The following is an 18,403-nucleotide window of genomic DNA, read 5'->3' as shown; positions in this document are numbered from 1 at the left end:
TTTGGCTTCTTTCTTAGCTCACCTGGTCATATTTTAACTCAATGATTTTCATTGATTAATTCTTTTTGCAGTGTAAACCACACAGTAACAGAAGCAGATCATCCAGTTTAAGTCTCACCGTTGAAAGTGCTTTAGAAAGCTTTGATTTCCTAAACACTTCAGACCTTGAGGAGGAGGATGGTGGTGATGACGATGCCAACTCTGATTGCTCTGACGTCGAGGCTCAGGAAAACATTTGGTAAGTTTGTTGCGATTATACTAACCTCCTTCACAACCAGCATAAGGAAGACGCGACTCGACATCAGTTCTTATTTATCGCAGTGTTCAGGAATAATTGTACGGATAACTTTAACTCCCTGGCGGGAAAATAGCCAAGCAAGTGGAAGGCCCAGCCAAATTTAGAGGCTAGGCCCAATTAACACATGCTGGCCAACCTCCTGAGTGAAAGCCATGAAGAAGCCGGTAGGAAATAGCTGCCCTTTGGTTAAAATCAGGTATCTTGGAGGCTTGAAGATTGCACATAATTAAGTACGGAGACAGATTCGGAAGTGGTCAGCAAATATTTGAGAAAACCATGGTAGCTGCTCAGAACAACGTTAAAATGGCAGCCAGATCCTGATCTGCATATTTAAATAAAAGCCCCTCCAGTTTTGCGTGGGTGGGCTTGGTGCCTGTGATTTCAAATTGTTCTTGAGGAAAATTAGGGAAGGACACCAGCAGGTAATCGTCCCTCGGCATTTTAAGAGTCCCCCATCCAGTTTCCACACAGGTTATTGGCAGTAGAGCTTCGGTTATCACGGAAGGAGGTCAGACAAACCCTTTCTCAGCGATGTCTGTATAGCTTTAACACGATCAAACGCATTTGCCCAATGAGTCACTGAATGGAGGAAGACTCAATTAGATGCACAATTTGTTGTCTGACATAATCATTCATATAATAGGGTAGATATTGAGGTGAAGCTTAAAGTTTCATGCAAATCACAATGGGCGCGAAGTTCAAGTTGTTCAGTGGGGTGTTTCTCAGCGGCCGTAATGCCGAGAATCACCCCATTATTCAACGGCATTTTGTCGTTTTCTCTTGGCCTCGGGGAGTTTCTCTCCGCCGAGGCCAAACTTAGAGGGGTTTCTTGCAGATCAGGGTGCTATATTGTCTGGCGCCCCGATCTTTCCCCCTGCATTTCAGGCCCCCCCCCACCCCAACCCTGCTTTTTTGACCCCCCCCCCCTCACCAGTGACAGTGTGCCATGTGCCACCTGCCTTGTTCCGACCAGCCGGGTGTCTCCAATGGCTTCGGAGATCCCCCTCCCCACGTGGCGTATGCCTTGTCCACGTTTGTGTGGCCCAGTATTAAATGGCACCCAGGCGAAGTCTCCCAGGTGCAGCCGGTGAGTCCTGGGTGCCGTTTGAAGTGAGGGCAAGATCCAAATCATGCTGGGTGGAGAAAGCCGGGTGACTCGCATTTCGCCTGGCACCCGGCGCAGAGCCTGATATGGGGTTCACGCGCCATTGCGCCCGGATCCACGCCAATCGCAATGGGGTCCTTGAATCGCGTCCAATATCTGGTGGGGATGTTATTGTGCCTAATCATGGTGCTCCAGATTCTGCTGTCCGATTCAATGATCTTTGTGCTCAGTTCTCCAATTCAACCTCTCATTCGGCAATGCTTCACTTATGGAGCCCAAAGTTGCAAAATTTAATGTAACGTATTGAAGTTCTTAGTTATCATTTGCTTCTTGAAATTAGTGTCTAGCTAATTCGACCTCGGGTTACTTTCTTTCTGATTAGTCCAGCTGGCAAAACCACTTAATATCTAATTATAGTGTAAGTTTTCATCGAGGGACAGAACGAATAATTAGTGGGTCTGCTTGGCCTGTGTCCCGAAAGCCCACAAGGCGTCATGTAATTTGTAGCCTGGATTGTTCAACTGATTAATTTCTGGCTGCCCACAGGAACACTGTTTGAAAGCTGGAGGTGACTGGAAGGTTGATTTTGGAAAGGAGCAAAAGCAACAGGGTTGTTGTGATGGGAGACTTTAACTTCCCCAATATTGACTGGGACTCACTTAGTGCTAGGGGCTTGGACGGGGCAGAGTTTGTAAGGAGCATCCAGGAGGCCTTATTAAAACAATATGTAGATAGTCCAACTAGGGAAGGGGCTGCACTGGACCGGGTATTGGGGGATGAGCCCGGCCAGGTGGGAGAAGTTTCAGTAGGGGAGCATTTCGGGAACAGTGACCACAATTCAGTAAGTTTAAAAGTGCTGGTGGACAAGGATAAGAGTGGTCCTCAGGTGAATGTGCCAAATTGGGGGAAGGCTAATTATAACAATATTAGGCGGGAATTGAAGAACATAGATTGGGGGCGGATGTTTGAGGGTAAATCAACATCTGACAAGTGGGAGGCTTTCAAATGTCAGTTAAAAGGAATTCAGGACCGGCATGTTCCTGTGAGGAAGAAGGATAAATATGGCAAATTTTGCGATCCTTGGATAACGAGGGATATTGTCGGTCTCGTCAAAAAGAAAAAGGAGGCATTTGTCAGGGCTAGAAGGCTGGGAACAGACGAAGCCTATGTGGAATATAAGGAAAGTAGGATGGAACTTAAGCAAGTAGTCAGGAGAGCTAAAAGGGGTCACGAAAAGTCATTGGCAAATAGGGTTAAGGAAAATCCCAAGGCTTTTTACACGTACATAAAAAGCAAGAGGGTAGCCAGGGAAAGGGTTGGCCCACTGAAGGACAGGTGAGGGAATCTATGTGTGGAACCAGAGGAAATGGGCGAGGTACTAAATGAATACTTTGCATCAGTATTCACCAAAGAGAAGGAATTGGTGGATGTTGAGTCTGGAGAAGGGTGTGTAGATAGCCTGGGTCACATTGCGATCCAAAAAGACGAGGCGTTGGGCGTCTTGAAAAATATTAAGGTAGATAAGTCCCCAGGGCCTGATGGGATCTACTCCAGAATACTGAAGGAGGCAAGAGAGGAAATTGCTGAGGCCTTGACAGAAATCTTTGGATCCTCACTGTCTTCAGGTGATGTCCCGGAGGACTGGAGAATAGCCAATGTTGTTCGTTTGTTTAAAAAGGGTAGCAAGGATAATCCAGGGAACTACAGGCCGGTGAGCCTTACGTCAGTGATAGGGAAATTACTGGAGAGAATTCTTTGAGACAGGATCTACTCCCATTTGGAAGCCAGGGGTCATATTAGCGAGAGGCAGCATGGTTTTGTGAAGGGGAGGTCGTGTCTCACTAACTTGATAGAGTTTTTCGAGGAGATCACAAAGATGACTGATGCAGGTAGGGCAGTGGATGTTGTCTATATGGACTTCAGTAAGGCCTTTGACAAGGTCCCTCATTGCAGACTGGTACAAAAGGTGAAGTCACACGGGTTCAGAGGTGAGCTGGCAAGATAGATACAGAACTGGCTAGGTCATAGAAGTGGAGATGCGGATATGTTTCTGGAACATACCTCTTCATTCACCTGAGGAAGGAGCAGCGCTCCCTAAGCTAGTGATATCGAAACAAACCTGTTGGACTTTACCCTGGTGTTGTAAGGCTTCTTACTAGGCCATAGAAGGCAGAGAATAGCAATGGAAGGGTGCTTTTCTGATTGGAGGGCTGTGACTAGTGGTGTTCCGCAGGGATCAGTGCTGGGACCTTTGCTGTTCGTAGTATATATAAATGATTTGGAGGAAAATGTAACTGGTCTGATTAGTAAGTTTGCAGACGACACAAAGGTTGGTGGAATTGTGGATAGCGATGAGGACTGTCAGAGGATACAGCAGGATTTAGATCGTTTGGAGACTTGGGCGGCGAGATGGCAGATGGAGTTTAATTCGGACAAATGTGAGGTGATGCATTTTGGAAGGTCTAATACAGGTAGGGAATATACAGTGAAAGGTAGAACCCTCAAGAGTATTGACAGAGAGATCTTGGTGTAGAGGTCCACAGGTCACTGAAAGGGGCAACACAGGTGGAGAAGGTAGTCAAGAAGGCATACGGTATGCTTGCCTTCATTGGCCAGGGCATTGAGTATAAAAATTGGCAAGTCATGTTGCAGCTGTATAGAACCTTAGTTAGGCCACACTTGGAGTATAGTGTTCAATTCTGGTCACCACACTACCAGAAGGATGTGAAGGCTTTAGAGAGGGTGCAGAACAGATATACCACGATGTTGGCTGGTGTGGAGGGCATTAGCTATGATGAGAGGTTGAATAAACTTGATTTGTTCTCACTGGAACGAAGAAGATTGAGGGGCGACCTGATAGAGGTCTACAAAATTATGAGGGGCATAGACAGAGTAGATAGTCAGAGACTTTTTACCAGGGTAGAGGGGTCAATTACTCGTGGGCATAGGTTTAAGGTGTGAGGGGCAGGGTTTAGAGGAGATGTGCGAGGCAAGTTTTTTACACAGAGGGTAGTGGGTGCCTGGAACTCGCTGCCGGAGGAGGTGGTGGAAGCAGGGGCGATAGTGACTTTTAAGGGACATCTTGACAAATACATGAATAGGATGGGAATAGCGGGATACGGACCCCGGAAGTGTGGAAGATTTTAGTTTAGATGGTCGCGCAGGCTTGGAGGGCCGAAGGGCCTGTTCCTGTGCTGTACTTTTGTTTGTTCTTTGTTTGTTCTTTGTTGGAAATGACCTAAAGTAGAAAATGCGTGACTTGATGTCCTAAAGTCCTTTGCAGTCGTTGAATTAATTTTGAAGTAAAGATACGAAAAGAGCTCTTCAAATAGTGTCATGGGACCTTTTATTTCCATGCAAGAAGGCAGATTGGACCGCAGTTTAACTGCACATTGCCACGTTGAAAGACTTTTGTGTTTTTGAAGCAACGTTATTAATGTAGCAAGTTAGAATATTCATAGCAAATTCTCTGAGTACTTGGCTAATGTTTAAAGCTCGACACTTTACTGGTCCCATTAGCGAAGGAGCTCAATTGTGGATCAGATTTAGCATTCATTAAAACAAAAGCTACAATTCTATTCCCCCTGTATTTATAAAACTGTGGGTTGACTGTCCTTACCATCCTGCTGATGAAATGGTATAGAATTCATTTTATTGTGTTTCCCCATTTACATCTTTCACTCTCAAAGTCTTTCCAATTTCGTATTTTCGAATACAGAATCAGCACTTGCAACGCAATGGGAATAGGAATGTTGGTCTCTCTCTCTCCTCCATTCTGAAACAAACCACATGGGACAAGGGCTCCATCTAGGCTGAAAACTTGGAACAGCCGAAGCCAGTCCCAATTCTGTTCGGCGTCTCCAATCAATGCTCAGCCCTCCTACTATAATCACCTATTTTTAAAAAACCCGCGCGATGACGGACACACGTGAATAATTTTTCCCAACCTTGGCACTTAAGCAATTGACATATTCAGTGAAACCCTCTCACAAAATAATTCAAATACGTATTAAGCAAATTGGGCGCATGGTTGTTTTTTATTTTTTAAATAATGGATCAGGTATTCCTGTCCCTTCTTAGGGTCTTATTTTTATATATTTATTCATTTCTAATGCTTGTTTCTAGAGTCTCCTGACAAAGCCAACCTTGTCTCCATCCAAACCAGCAGCAATGACAGACATAGGGTGGCACAGTGGTTAGCACTGCTGCCTCACAGTGCCAGCGACCCGGGTTCAATTCTGGCCTTGGGTCCCTGTCTGTGTGAAGTTTGCACTTTCTCCCTGTGTCTGCGTGGGTTTCCTCTGGATGCTCCATTTCCTCCCACAGTCTAAAGATGTGCGGGTTAGGTGGATTTGCTATGTTAAATTGCCCCTTAGTGTCCAAAAAAGATGTGTAGGTTAGGTTAAGGGGCTATTGGGATAGGGTGAGGGAGTGAATTTGGGTGGAGTGCTCTTTCAGAGGATCGGTGCAGACTCGATGGGCCGAATGGCATCCTTCTGCACTGTAGGGATTCAATGATTCTATGATTGCAATTACAGTAACAATCAAAGTTACAAGGCCCATAGTGAAGTACTATTAGCATTAAAATGAGTGAAACGGAATCTGGGTACAAGTTTCAAGAAGTAGCCATTGACATTTAAAAATTAAAGTATGAAAGTGGAAGGAAAGATTAAGGAAGTTAATGAGATCTATTGGTTTATGGCCCTTTCATATCACAAGGTATAATAGGAGACTGCATTGATTTCAATACAATACTGCTGAAGACAGCAAGGTGAGACTGAGGGCAGCACATTACAAGCACTGGAAGAAAAAGACTGGCAAATCTAAAAGAGTGCTTCCCAGGGGCAGCACGGTAGCCTTGTGGATAGCACAATTGCTTCACAGCTCCAGGGTCCCAGGTTCGATTCCGGCTTGGGTCACTGTCTGTGCGGAGTCTGCACATCCTCCCCGTGTGTGCGTGGGTTTCCTCCGGGTGCTCCGGTTTCCTCCCACAGTCCAAAGATGTGCAGGTTAGGTGGATTGGCCATGATAAATTGCCCTTAGTGTCCAAAATTGCCCTTAGTGTTGGGTGGGGTTACTGGGTTATGGGGATAGGGTGGCGGTGTTGACCTTGGGTAGGGTGCTCTTTCCAAGAGCCGGTGCAGACTCGATGGGCCGAATGGCCTCCTTCTGCCACTGTAAATTCTATGTAAGTTCTGAATGGATTATTGATATTGATTAAATAGAGAAAGGCAAGACAGGCTGTGCAGAATTCCAAAGTTCAAACTAGCGGAAGGCCCTGCCTTTGAAAATTTGACATTTGATTGGCAGGTCACATGCAAAGAAGGCCAGAACTGAAAGAAAACTTGGAGACAAATGATGCCACATAGGACTGGAGGTGGTTGCAAAGGTGTGACAGAGATGTGACTGTGAAGGGATTTGTAAATGAAGATGAAGATTATGAATGTGTCACATTGGGATCTGGGTAACCATTAGAGATCGCAAGGACAAAGTCAACTCCAAGCGAGACTCGGTGAAGTATGGGATCCAGGTGGTCAGATGATTGTTTTAATCAGAATTTGAATAGGCCGGGATATGGAAGGTTAATGAGGAGGTTAATGGATTCATTGACCCCGATAGTGATGCAGACATGAAAGAGTATTTCAGTGGTGGTGAGATGATCTGAGATTGGAGATAAGTGACATTATAGACCTGGCAACAGTTGATCTTGGAAATGGATAGAATATGAAAGAATGAAGCTCAATTCTGAGTCAAACAAGTTGCTCGATCCAGGTTGTGTGCTGTTGAATGCCACTATGGGGTCTCTGGAGGCCTAGGTCAGAGCTGAACAGGACAGCTTTGATCTTGTTGACATTAAGATGGAGGAAGTTCAGGCCATTCTTGAGGATAGTCCAGGACTCATTCCTGATGACATTCCAGGACACTTCAGAAGGGGTTGTGAATGTGAATTGTCAGAGGTATTGGGGGATTACTGTTGATAATACTGAAGCTGCTAGGATAGCGGGGAATGTGCCAAAGAGATGGACAATGGGAGACTGATGGTGGAGGAAGATATAGTTATCAACTATGTTGCATGCTGTGATACAAGCAAAGTGTTACTGCAGTCAGGATATAATGAAGAATTGGCAGAGTTTTCTCAATATAGGAGCAATACACAAGCTCTGGATAGAACTAAATTCTACAGAGGGTGAGAATTGATCATGGAAAAATAAGTGTTTAATACAAAGGAGGAAAGCAACCTCCTTGGGGGCAACTTTAGAAATGAAGTTTTGGACACAAAGTTTGAGGTCAAAGGAGATGGTGAGGCCAACAATTTTTAAATTAATTTACGGGATGTGGGCATCGCTGGTTAGGTCAGCATTTATTGCCCATCCCTAGCTGCCATCCAGAAGGTGGTGGTGAACTGTCTTCTTGAATCCCTGCAGTCCCTGAGGTGGTGGTACACACACAGCACTGTTAGGGAGGAAACTCCAAGGTTTTGACCCAGCGACAGTGAAGGAATGGTGATATTTGTCAAGTCGGGATGGTGGGTGACTTGAGGGGAGCCTCAGGTGTTCCCAGGTCTCTGCTGCTCTTGTCTTTCAAGATGGTAGTAGTCGTGGGTTTGGAAGGTACTGCATAAGGATCTTTGGTGAGTTCCTGCAGTGCATCTTGAAGATGGTACACACATCTGTCACTGTCAATAATAGATACAGAAGAACTAAAAGCAGAATCATCAAATTGGAGGACGGGAGCTGCTGGTTGGGCAAACTTCCAAGGAGAATGAAATGTGGGCAGGGAATGAAACATGAGATAACATAGGGCAGAAGAAAGTTTAAAGGCCTATACACAACAATTGGAGGGACCTGAAGGGATCAAGGTTAACTGGAGTTGTGGAGGAGCCAGCAGGTAAAATACAAATAGATAAAATTAGTTAAAATTAGGACTTGGCAATGGGAAAATGGAGGATCCGAGGACACTTCTTCATCAAAATCACCAGAAACTAGAGAAAGCAGTGACCCTAAAAGAACAGCTTTCTGTTTGGAGAATTCACAACTTGCAACTTAGAATGGAAAGGAGTATTTTCAGAAATTGCAGAAGACAGGTTCGGAAGGAGTCAAAGCTGCAAGTGTTGGGGGGATTATGAGGACTGCAATATACAAGTGGAACCCGTCTGGAACGTATCCAAAAATGCGACAGTTTTGTATAGTTAAGTCCTATAATCTGAATCCCCAAACCATATTTTAGAGTGCATTATTTTGATATAGTTTTCTGTTCAACGTGGTGGATTTACATGATATCAAACACAATTCAAACTTCTGAGGTTTGTGTAATTGATTGGATTTGCTTTCAATAACAACAGTTCAAAACATCCAGATGCCAGAGGTCATCTCAGTGAGGCATTGACGGAAGACACGGGGGTTGGCACTAGTGTTGCTGGAAGTCCTCTCCCACTCACCACCGGAAACGAAAATCTCGACCTTGCCATTGTCAAACACTTACAACATTCAGAACAGCTTTTCCAGGTAATGCGTCCAGATGTATATGACAACTCCATATATTAACCAATGTATTCAAGGTGCTTGTTGATTGCTTGTTACTGCATAGCTCCCAGACCATAATCAGTGTCTTCTGGTCAATCCAGATTTTCCTTCAAGACCTTTATGTTTGTGCAGGTTTTTGCATTGTGAATCCAACTGAAAGTGCACTAGTTATACCAAGTGTCTTGTTGGTGAAGAATAGCAGGCTATTCCTGGCATCTCAAACACTGTTTCAACCCACGATGACATTGGAGAGGGACGCACAATTTGTGATATCATATTTTGCACCTCAAAACACAAGACAGTCACTAAAGTGTTAGGTTCCATTTTAAGGCACCGACAGATTCAAAAACAGCTTCTTCCCCGCTGTTAGCAGACTCCTGAATGGCCCTCTTATGAACGGAATTGATCTCTCAATGCATCTTCCCTACAGTTGTAGCACTATATTCCATATGCTTCACCCAATGTCTATGTATTTACATTGTGTATCTATCATATGTCTGATGTTTTTCATGAATGGAGCAATCTGCCTGGACTGTTCGCAGAACAATACTTTTGACTGTATCTTGGTACATGTGACAATAAATCTAAATCTAAATCTAAATCTTGGTGGAAAATAGCTGTAGCCGCCATGTTAAGGTTTTACAGCGAGATATTTTTCCAGCTAATCTTGAAGTCAAACCAGTTGTGGTAAGCTTGCTGATCAGGGTGAAGCATAACAATACATAAGAAGATAGGAGAAGGAGTAGGCCATTCAACCAATTGAGCCTGTTCCACCATTCAAATAGGTCATGGAAGATCATCTACCACTACACCATTTTCCCCACTATTCCCATAACCCTGATCTCATTAGAATGCACAAATCTATTGGTTTATGTCTTGAACATGCTCTCTGATTGAACTTTCACAGCCCTCAAAGGTAGAGAATTGCAAAGATTCACCACTCTCAATGAAGAAATTCTTCCCCACAGCGGGGAGTTTACCATTGACCAAAAACCTGGCCAGCCATGTAATTCCTATGGTTATCAGAGCAGGTCAGCGGCTGTAAATTGTGAGGCGAGTTACTCACCTCCCTACTCCCCAAAGCCTGTCATAGAATCACTCAATTTACAGTGCAGAAAGAAGGCATTCGGCCCATCGAGTCTGCACCTGCCCTTGGAAAGAACACCCAACTTAAGCCCACTCCTCCACCATATCCCCGTAACCCAGTGACCACACTTAACCTTTTGGACACTAGGAGGCACTTTAGCATGGCCAATCCACTTAACCTGCACATCTTTGGACTGTGGGAGGAAACCAGAGCACCCGGAGGAAACCCACACAGACACGGGGAAAAAGTGCAAACTCCACACAGACAGTCACCCGAGACCAGAATTGAACCCGGGTCCCTGGAGCTGTGAGGCAGCAGTGCTATCCACTGTGCCACCATGTCCACCATCTACAAGGCACAACTCAGGAGTGTGATGGAATATTTTCCACTTGCCTAAAGGAATGCAGCTCCAACAACCCTCAAGAAACTCAACACCATCTAGGACAAAGCAACCCGCTTGTTTGGCACTCCATCCACCACCTTCAACATTCATTCCCTCCACCACCCAGTGGCAGCCGTGTGTACCATGTGCAAGATGCACTGCAGGAACTCATCAAGGCTCTTTTGGCAGCACCTTCCAAACCTGAACTTCTACCATATAAAAGGATAAGGGCAACAGATGGGAACACCACTAGCTGCAAGATCCCTCCAAATCACACAGCGTTTTGATTTCTTCATTGTCGCGGTGTCAAAATTGTGACTCCTCCTCCCGAACAGGACTGTGTCTGCACCTACACCACATGCACTGCAGCGGTTTAAGAAGGTGGTGGTGGAGTAATTAGGGATGAGCAACAAATTCTGGCCTAGCCAGCGACACCCACATCCAGTAAAATATATATTTTTTTAACTGATTTGGATTCTGGGACTTTGAACCTGGGGACTGCTTGTAGTCCCAGTCCTGCAGAACAACATGGAAATGAGGAGAACTGGTCCGAACTAGAGTTCCATTTTATGGTTATACAGGACCAGTTCTCACCAGTACCAGTCACATCTGAGCTTGTCTGGATTTTCCTTCTGGGCTAGCTGGCCATTGACACTGCTGGGGCTCCAGAAGTGCCAGCCAATCAGATTGGCGCTGGCTCTTTGAGGCAGGGCTTCAGCCTGTATGAGGGGCAAAAGTCCCACCTAAAGCCAATTAATACTCCGTGGAGTGTTAAATAGCTCCAGACAGCCACTGGGGAACACGCTGCAGAGGTGGTGGGGTGGGGTGGGGGTTGCGGGGTGCTCACCTTTTGTGGGATTGGGTGATGCGGGCGGGAAGAGCCGGATAATCCTTCCATTCGGGTGACGGGTGAAACCACACAATCCCCAAAAATCCTGCCAATGCATAATTGTTAGAAGCACACATTGCACAGTCCAACTGTACTTGTTATTAAGCAGATATAATGCATATATCTCATTTACTTTTGCTATATTCAAGAAAAACTTTTTTTTTTTTGGAGACCTGCTAAATATACCACAGTACAGTAGACACTGGAGAAATGTTAATGGTTTTTCATTTCATTTCACAGCAACTGTTATCATTTGAAGCATCACCGATCATTCGGGACAATCTGCTGGATAGGATTTCCCAGCAAACTCGTTTACTAGAAAACCTGGCCGAGCTCAGCACAGAGAAACCAGGAAATATTAATTGTGTGTTAGAAGGTAAGTGACAGGTTTAAACCCATAATAATAAAAACAAAATAAGGACACGGCAAGTCCACACCAAGTAAAATAAAGAACTTAGATTTGTTTGCAATACGGTATATACACTGCCTGGTAGATCCCTACTGGGTTCCTCTTCTGGTCGGTACCTTACTGGCCAACCTTATATACAATGGTTAATAGAGTTCCTCTGCCCCTCAGCAGGAGATCTCGTACTCCGCGAGGATCACGGGGAAGACAGTCATTCCCACTCCGTTAGTCCCGTGTGGGATATTACACCTTTGTTTTTGTCAAAAGCTCTTCATTCATTATTCCCACCAGGTTCTGTTAGAAAATGGTCAATTCTTCTGTTCCCCTGGAGCCAAATATCACTCTCCAATGTTCTAAACTTTGCTCATTGGAGCCAATGCCAGATTTTTTGGAGGCTTGTTCCATCACTCCTGTTGCCATCCCAATGCATAGTCCTGCCAGGGGGTGGAGCTGCACTTGGAGTGCACCCAGAACATGCACCTCTCTGGAGCCAGGAAAATGGGGCAAGTCACATCTCAGATTTGCAGCACCTGTCAAACATTCAATGGGGGTTCAGGGAGGAACATCATCCACCTCTACCCCAAGGATTAAACCGTCTTTTCTCATTACAGAGACCAAAGAGTTTTCTGCTTTAATTTGGAATTCCATTGTTCTGTTTTCCTTTCCATCACATTAATATGTAAATAAGTAGAATGTGTCACAGGCGTAAATTGCGAATATTTAAATAAAGGGACAATCTGACAAACACACGCGACAGGAATATTTAAGTAAAGGGCTGGTGCAACAGGCACACCGCTTAGCAACATTTAGATAGGACTTGAAGTGCTTCTTCTCCATATGCCCTTAAAGAAACTGAAAAACACATTTAAAAAAATACATCTTATGATCGTAAATTGCTGGATGCAAGAACGGATGACTGCAGGTCAGCTTGACTTTATTGCAGATCCATTTTCTTTAAATCCCTGAGTAAAATGTTAATGTTTGGCCTTTTGGCTAAGATCAAGCCCCAGATCAGGGGCGGGATTGTCCGGCCTCCCAACCTTGTGTTTCCCGGTGGTGGGAGACGGTATGTCGTTCATTGACAGCGGAATTCTCTGCTCCGGCTGCTGTCAATGGAATTCCCATTGAAGCCACCCCACGCCGCCAGGAAACTCGCAGGAGAGGGTGCGCTGCTGCAGGGACCAGACAATCCTGCTGCCAGCAAATAGCCGGAGAATTTCGGCCCAGGTGCAATGCCTTTTCTTGTCGGCTTGGATCCTGTATGTCTCTCTTGTGGGGATCATGAATTGGATTCAATTGGTTTTTGGAGCAATCAAGGAGATGGAATAAGGGCTTGCCCTGTCCACTCCGCGCATTGGCTCTGTAACTCTGAGAAAGGAATACTTTTTTTTTAATGTTTGAAAAAAACATCTTGCTTAAATAAAGGGTGTTAGCAAAGCTGCCATCCAAGGCCCAGTCCAGACCCAGATGGAGGCAGGTCAGAGGGCAGGAGCTAAAACAAGTGAATTTGTTGCTTGTAAAACATACTCTAGGCCGAGATTCTCTGGTCCCATAATTCCCACCTTAAGTCAACAGACCTTTGACTGGTCCTTAAAGTTTTCTGTCCCATCTGTGATGGTTCTCGCCATGGGCAGGACCCTAGCCATGCAATAGGTAATTTTGAGGAATCAGAGTGATTCATACATGAGCATAGCATTTTACTGTAAAGTCAAGGAAAAAGGCTTCCACAGACGCGATGGGTTGAATGGCCTCCATCCACTCTGTACATTATGTGGCTCACAAAATGGATTTTGCTGTTTGCCATTCAGTTATCAAAGTTACTAGTCAGGGAAAAAGTAACGTGTGGGAAAAAATATTAGACTGCAAAAATTTCATGAAAAGCGATAAAATAATTCACCATTGGCCCAGGGATGCAAACCCCCCACAAAAGCTTTGCCTTGTTTTCTTCAGTTAATGTTCAGTTTGAATACTGAACTGTGTTATTCAATTGTCTATTTACAGCAGTTCCACAGCTACGAGAAAACCAGGCTTTGCTCTCCAGCTGGGTAGAGAGTTCGCGCTCAGGAAATACATTTTATGCACCAGTGGACAGATTGATGAAACAAATGAGTCTCCATTTTGGCAAAAGTGTGAACGAGAGGGGTCCAGGTCACTCGGAAGCAGGTAAAGACAAAAACCGTCAGCTGCTCCAGGTAGAGTCGGCCTCGCCCACAGAGGACACCCTCGGACTTAAATGACAAAGTCAAAGTAATCATTTTATTAAAATAAATTTTGCGGAATGTGGGCATCACTAGTTAGGCCAGCATTTATTGCCCACCCCTTGTTGCCTTTCAGAAGGTGGTGGGGAGCTGCCTTCTTGAACCGCTGGAGTCCCTAAGATGTAGGTACACCCACAGTGTTGCTAGGGAAAGAATTCCAGGATTTTGACCCAGCGATAGTGAAGGAACGGCGATATATTTCCATGTCAGGATGGTGAGTGACTTGGAGGGGAACCTCCAGTGGTGGGGTTCCCAGGAATCTGCTGTTCCTGTCCTAGATGGTAGTGGTTGTGGGTTTGGAAGGTGCTGCCTAAGGAACCTTGGTGAGTTCCTGCAGTGCATCTTGTAGATGGTACACATGGCTGCCAGTGTTCATCAATGGTGGAAGGTTTGAATCTTTGTTGGAGGGGTAGCAATCAAGTGGGCTGCTTTGTCCTGGATGATATCGAGCTTCTAGAGTGTTGTTGGAGCTGCACTCATCCAGGCAAGTGGAGAGTATTCCATTACACTCCTGACTTGTGCCTTGTAGATGGTGGACAGGTTTTGGGGAGATCGGGAGGTGAGTTAGTTGCCACAGGATTCCGAGCATTTGACCTTCTATGGTCGCCACAGTATTTATATGGCTAGTCCAGTTCAGTTTGTGGTCAATTATAACCCCTATGATGTTGATAGTGGGGGTTTCAGAAATTGTAATTGTAATGTTATTGAATGTCAAGGGGCGATGGTCAGATCCATAGGCCTGAGGGAGCAGATGTGAAGAAAGGGAAAGTGTTCCTGGCTTGCATCGTCAATGAACTGCCTGTTCTGCTCATCGGCTAACAAACAGAGCAGCTCAGAGTGAGAAGGTCACTTCAGAGTTTTAAAAGGTCCGCCCAGGATGAGGATCTTGTAAAGACGGCTTCCTAAGATCACTATGCCAAGAGTGATCTTCAGGTTGCTCAGGGCTGGAAGGGGCAGTCCAGATACGGGATTCGTGCCAGGACTGTGCTTGGCAATACTTCCAAAAAGCCTGTCCAATTAAGTGCTTGCTGTGAGGGTCAGAGCATATTAGGGGTGGGAGGGGGGAGAGGTTCGGGTTTCTAGCCCATTAATTGCATCCAAATCAATGCAAATCAGCTGTTTGCATGTTCCCGCCAGCGAGCTCTGGCCAGCAGGGTGGGAGCGGAGGCTGGGGGCGACTCTGCCGCCTGGTGGCCATCCCATTTTTGGCCCGACCTGGGATTCTGCGCCTGGTCGTGATCCCCGATCCTAGCGGCAGGGAACGGAGAATCTCGGCCCTTATATTTGAGCCTAATCGTAAATCCACCTCTTCTGAGTTTTCCATGCTTTAACACAATTTCCTGATCCCCAGTCTTTCGAACCGTCGTGAATCAGATGCTCGATAAATCGGAGACATTCGCCGCCCCCGATGCACAGGAAGTGATAACCATCTGCCAGTTTGCTAACTACCTAGCTCGTCACAACATATCTGACTTTGAAGATCACCTAGCACAGCTGGCAAATGAAGGTACAAAATGATGGTTTTAGCTGCTTTTTTTATCGTGTGGTAAATTCAAGGACCGCTACCTGTGAGCAACACAAAGTGACTTTAACCTTAACTTCATCAAACCTCAGACCATTGTTCTTTCTGCTCATTATTTTGCTGCATTCTCTCAATACCCTTCATGTTGCATTATTTTCCCTTCTACTTTGTCTGATTCCTCTACTCACTGAGGCCTTCAAATACTTGCATATCCTGCCCTGATCTGAGAGAATTTCCTGACTATTGTGCCACGCATTAAAGGGTAGATTTTATGAATGTACAGAACTTTACCAGCTAGGAAATCATTTGGGATGAATGCTTTGTGACTGAAATCACAAGCTGTGCTCCTGTTGCACGAATCAGCCCCAGGAATGCTAACTCATTAAATCTGCCCAGTATAGAGGTAATTTTAACCTAACCCATACAAATCCATTTCTTGTTTTATATCCGACAGTGTAGAGAGTAAAATTGGACAGGATATAAAGTGATTCTCTGGCTCAAACCCCCTGCATTCTTCCTGGGTTGGATTAAAACCATTCCCTGCATCTCTTCCCAACAATTTCAAGTCTGCCCGCACATCATTGAAACCATTCTGAGCGTTACGTTGCCAATGCACAGTTTGAACTAACAAACAAGGAAGATTTCACACTTTCACAGCCATTTCATTACTTTTAAAGTGTGGTCACTGTGTGATAACGTGACAATCAATTTACACAAAGCAAGCTCCCATAAACAACAGTGGGCTGAATGATTGGTTAATTTTGTTAGCATTGGCGAGGCAACCAGTAGAACTACACTGTTATTCTTTAAAAGAGTGCAATGGGACCTTTTACATCCCACTAAATAGGCACACAGGGCCTTGGTCTAACACCTGAGAAGCATATATATACAGCAAACAGAAATTGTGGCTATATTTGCGTGCATCTCTGACTAAACTTAACAACATGAGGGGCATGGTATACATGCTTTTGTGTGGTTTGCAAAGTGCCATTTGAGCTCTATTCTCCCAGGGAATTAATATAAGACAGCATTAATTTGCACTGCTTTGTGAATTAATTTCTCCCCATAAGTTTTACAAAGGCTCCCTCTAAGTGATTTTCCTAATACCTATACATTTCTGGTCAACAATGCTACAGGGCATGGGCATGCTATCATAAAATTTAAAAAATTATAATAGATAAAGATCTAGGGCGAAATTCTCCGTTATCGGCGGAAACTCCGCCGATCGGCGCAAAAAACGGCGCAAATCCCACTTGCGTCACGTCATAAAAATGGGCCGATAGTCTGCGGCCCGAAATGGGCTAGCAGCGACGTAACGGGATCCGCGCTTGCGCAGTGGTTCACGCCGTGCAGCGTCATACGCGCTGCACGGCGTGACGGCTCATAAGGCCGCGCAGCTCCCCCCCACCCGACCGGAACAGCCGACCGCAACACCCGACTTGATGGCTGGCCGTCGCTCAGCCCCGAGGTTCGAGTCACGCGATGTGGAGGCGCTCCTGGATGCGGTGGAGCAGAGGAGGGACGCCCTGTATCCCGGGCACGGCCGCAGAGTTGCCCCACGCCACAGCCGGCGTCTGTGGAGGGAGGTGGCAGAGGCCGTCACCGCTGTGGCCCTAACACCACGGACAGGCACCCAGTGCCACAAGAAGGTGAACGACCTCGTCAGAGCAGGCAGGGTGAGCCTCCCCCATATCCCCCATATCCCCTCTCCCCCAAATCCCCCCCTCCCCCATATCCCCCCTCCCCCATATCCCCCCCCTCCCCCATATCCCCCATATCCCCCCTCCCCCATATCCCCCCCTCCCCCATATCCCCCCTCCCCCATATCCCCCATATCCCCCATATCCCCCCTCCCCCATATCCCCCATATTCCCCCCTCCCCCATATCCCCCCTCCCCCATATCCCCCATATCCCCCCTCCCCCATATCCCCCCCTCCCCCATATCCCCCATATCCCCCCTCCCCCATATCCCCCATATCCCCCCTCCCCCATATTCCCCATATCCCCCCCTCCCCCATATCCCCCATATCCCCCCTCCCCCATATTCCCCATATCCCCCCCTCCCCCATATCCCCCCTCCCACATATCCCCCCTCCCCCATATCCCCCATATCCCCCCTCCCCCATATCCCCCCTCCCCCATATCCCCCATATTCCCCCCTCCCCCATATCCCCCCTCCCCCATATCCCCCCTCCCCCATATCCCCCATATTCCCCCCTTCCCCCATATCCCCCATATTCCCCATATCCCCCCCTCCCCATATCCCCCCTCCCCCATATCCCCCCTCCCCCATATCCCCCATATCCCCAAGTGAATCCAGCCCTAACCTTAACCTCTGCAATGCACGCGCAACCGATGGCGTGCATTCATATACCTGCCTAACACTGTTGCCTTTTACCCCTGCCACCACCCCCCCCCCCCAGGAGAAGCGCGCACACAACAATAGGGAGCATGTGAGGACTGGAGGAGGGCCCGCTGATGAGAGGCCACTGACCGTACACGAGGAAAGGGCCCTGGAACTGGCTGGCGGACCTGAGGACCGGGAGGTTGCTGATGCAGAGGTCGGGGCCCCACGAGCAAGTGAGCCACCAACAGCCCGTCCCCATATCCCCCTCCCCTATATCCCCCTCTCCCGTATCACCTGATCACTGCCTGATGTCTAACCATGCATGCTTCATTGTGTATCGCAGGACCAAACGTCCAGGCACCCATCCCCGCAGATGCAGACCGCCCGCAGGATGCCCCTCGGAGACCACGGGAGACGGAGAGACCCGCACCCTCCAGCATGCGACGCCCGCAGGATGCCCCTTGGAGACCACGGGAGACGGAGAGACCCGAACCCTCCAGCATGCGACGCCCGCAGGATGCCCCTCGGAGACCACGGGAGACGGAGAGACCCGAACCCTCCAGCATGCGACGCCCGCAGGATGCC

At 46.8% G+C, this 18,403-nt stretch overlaps 1 protein-coding gene across 7 annotated transcripts in view; it reads left to right on the top strand.

Moving 5' to 3' along the window:
• Positions 1–18,403, top strand: part of ripor2 (RHO family interacting cell polarization regulator 2) — a 399,549-nt gene that overhangs the window by 358,031 nt on the left and 23,115 nt on the right. For all 7 annotated transcript variants that reach the window (XM_072509637.1, XM_072509644.1, XM_072509638.1 and 4 more), the window contains 5 exons: positions 72–238; positions 8,746–8,908; positions 11,525–11,660; positions 13,692–13,853; positions 15,300–15,455. In XM_072509637.1, the coding sequence (XP_072365738.1) occupies positions 72–238; positions 8,746–8,908; positions 11,525–11,660; positions 13,692–13,853; positions 15,300–15,455 (784 nt within the window). The remainder of the gene's footprint in view (positions 1–71; positions 239–8,745; positions 8,909–11,524; positions 11,661–13,691; positions 13,854–15,299; positions 15,456–18,403) is intronic.

Source organism: Scyliorhinus torazame, chromosome 6 (assembly GCF_047496885.1).
Source record: "Scyliorhinus torazame isolate Kashiwa2021f chromosome 6, sScyTor2.1, whole genome shotgun sequence".
NCBI classification, from domain to species: Eukaryota; Metazoa; Chordata; class Chondrichthyes; order Carcharhiniformes; family Scyliorhinidae; genus Scyliorhinus; species Scyliorhinus torazame.
Note: the sequence above shows the minus strand (reverse complement) of the source record. Positions and strands in the feature narration are given on the sequence as shown.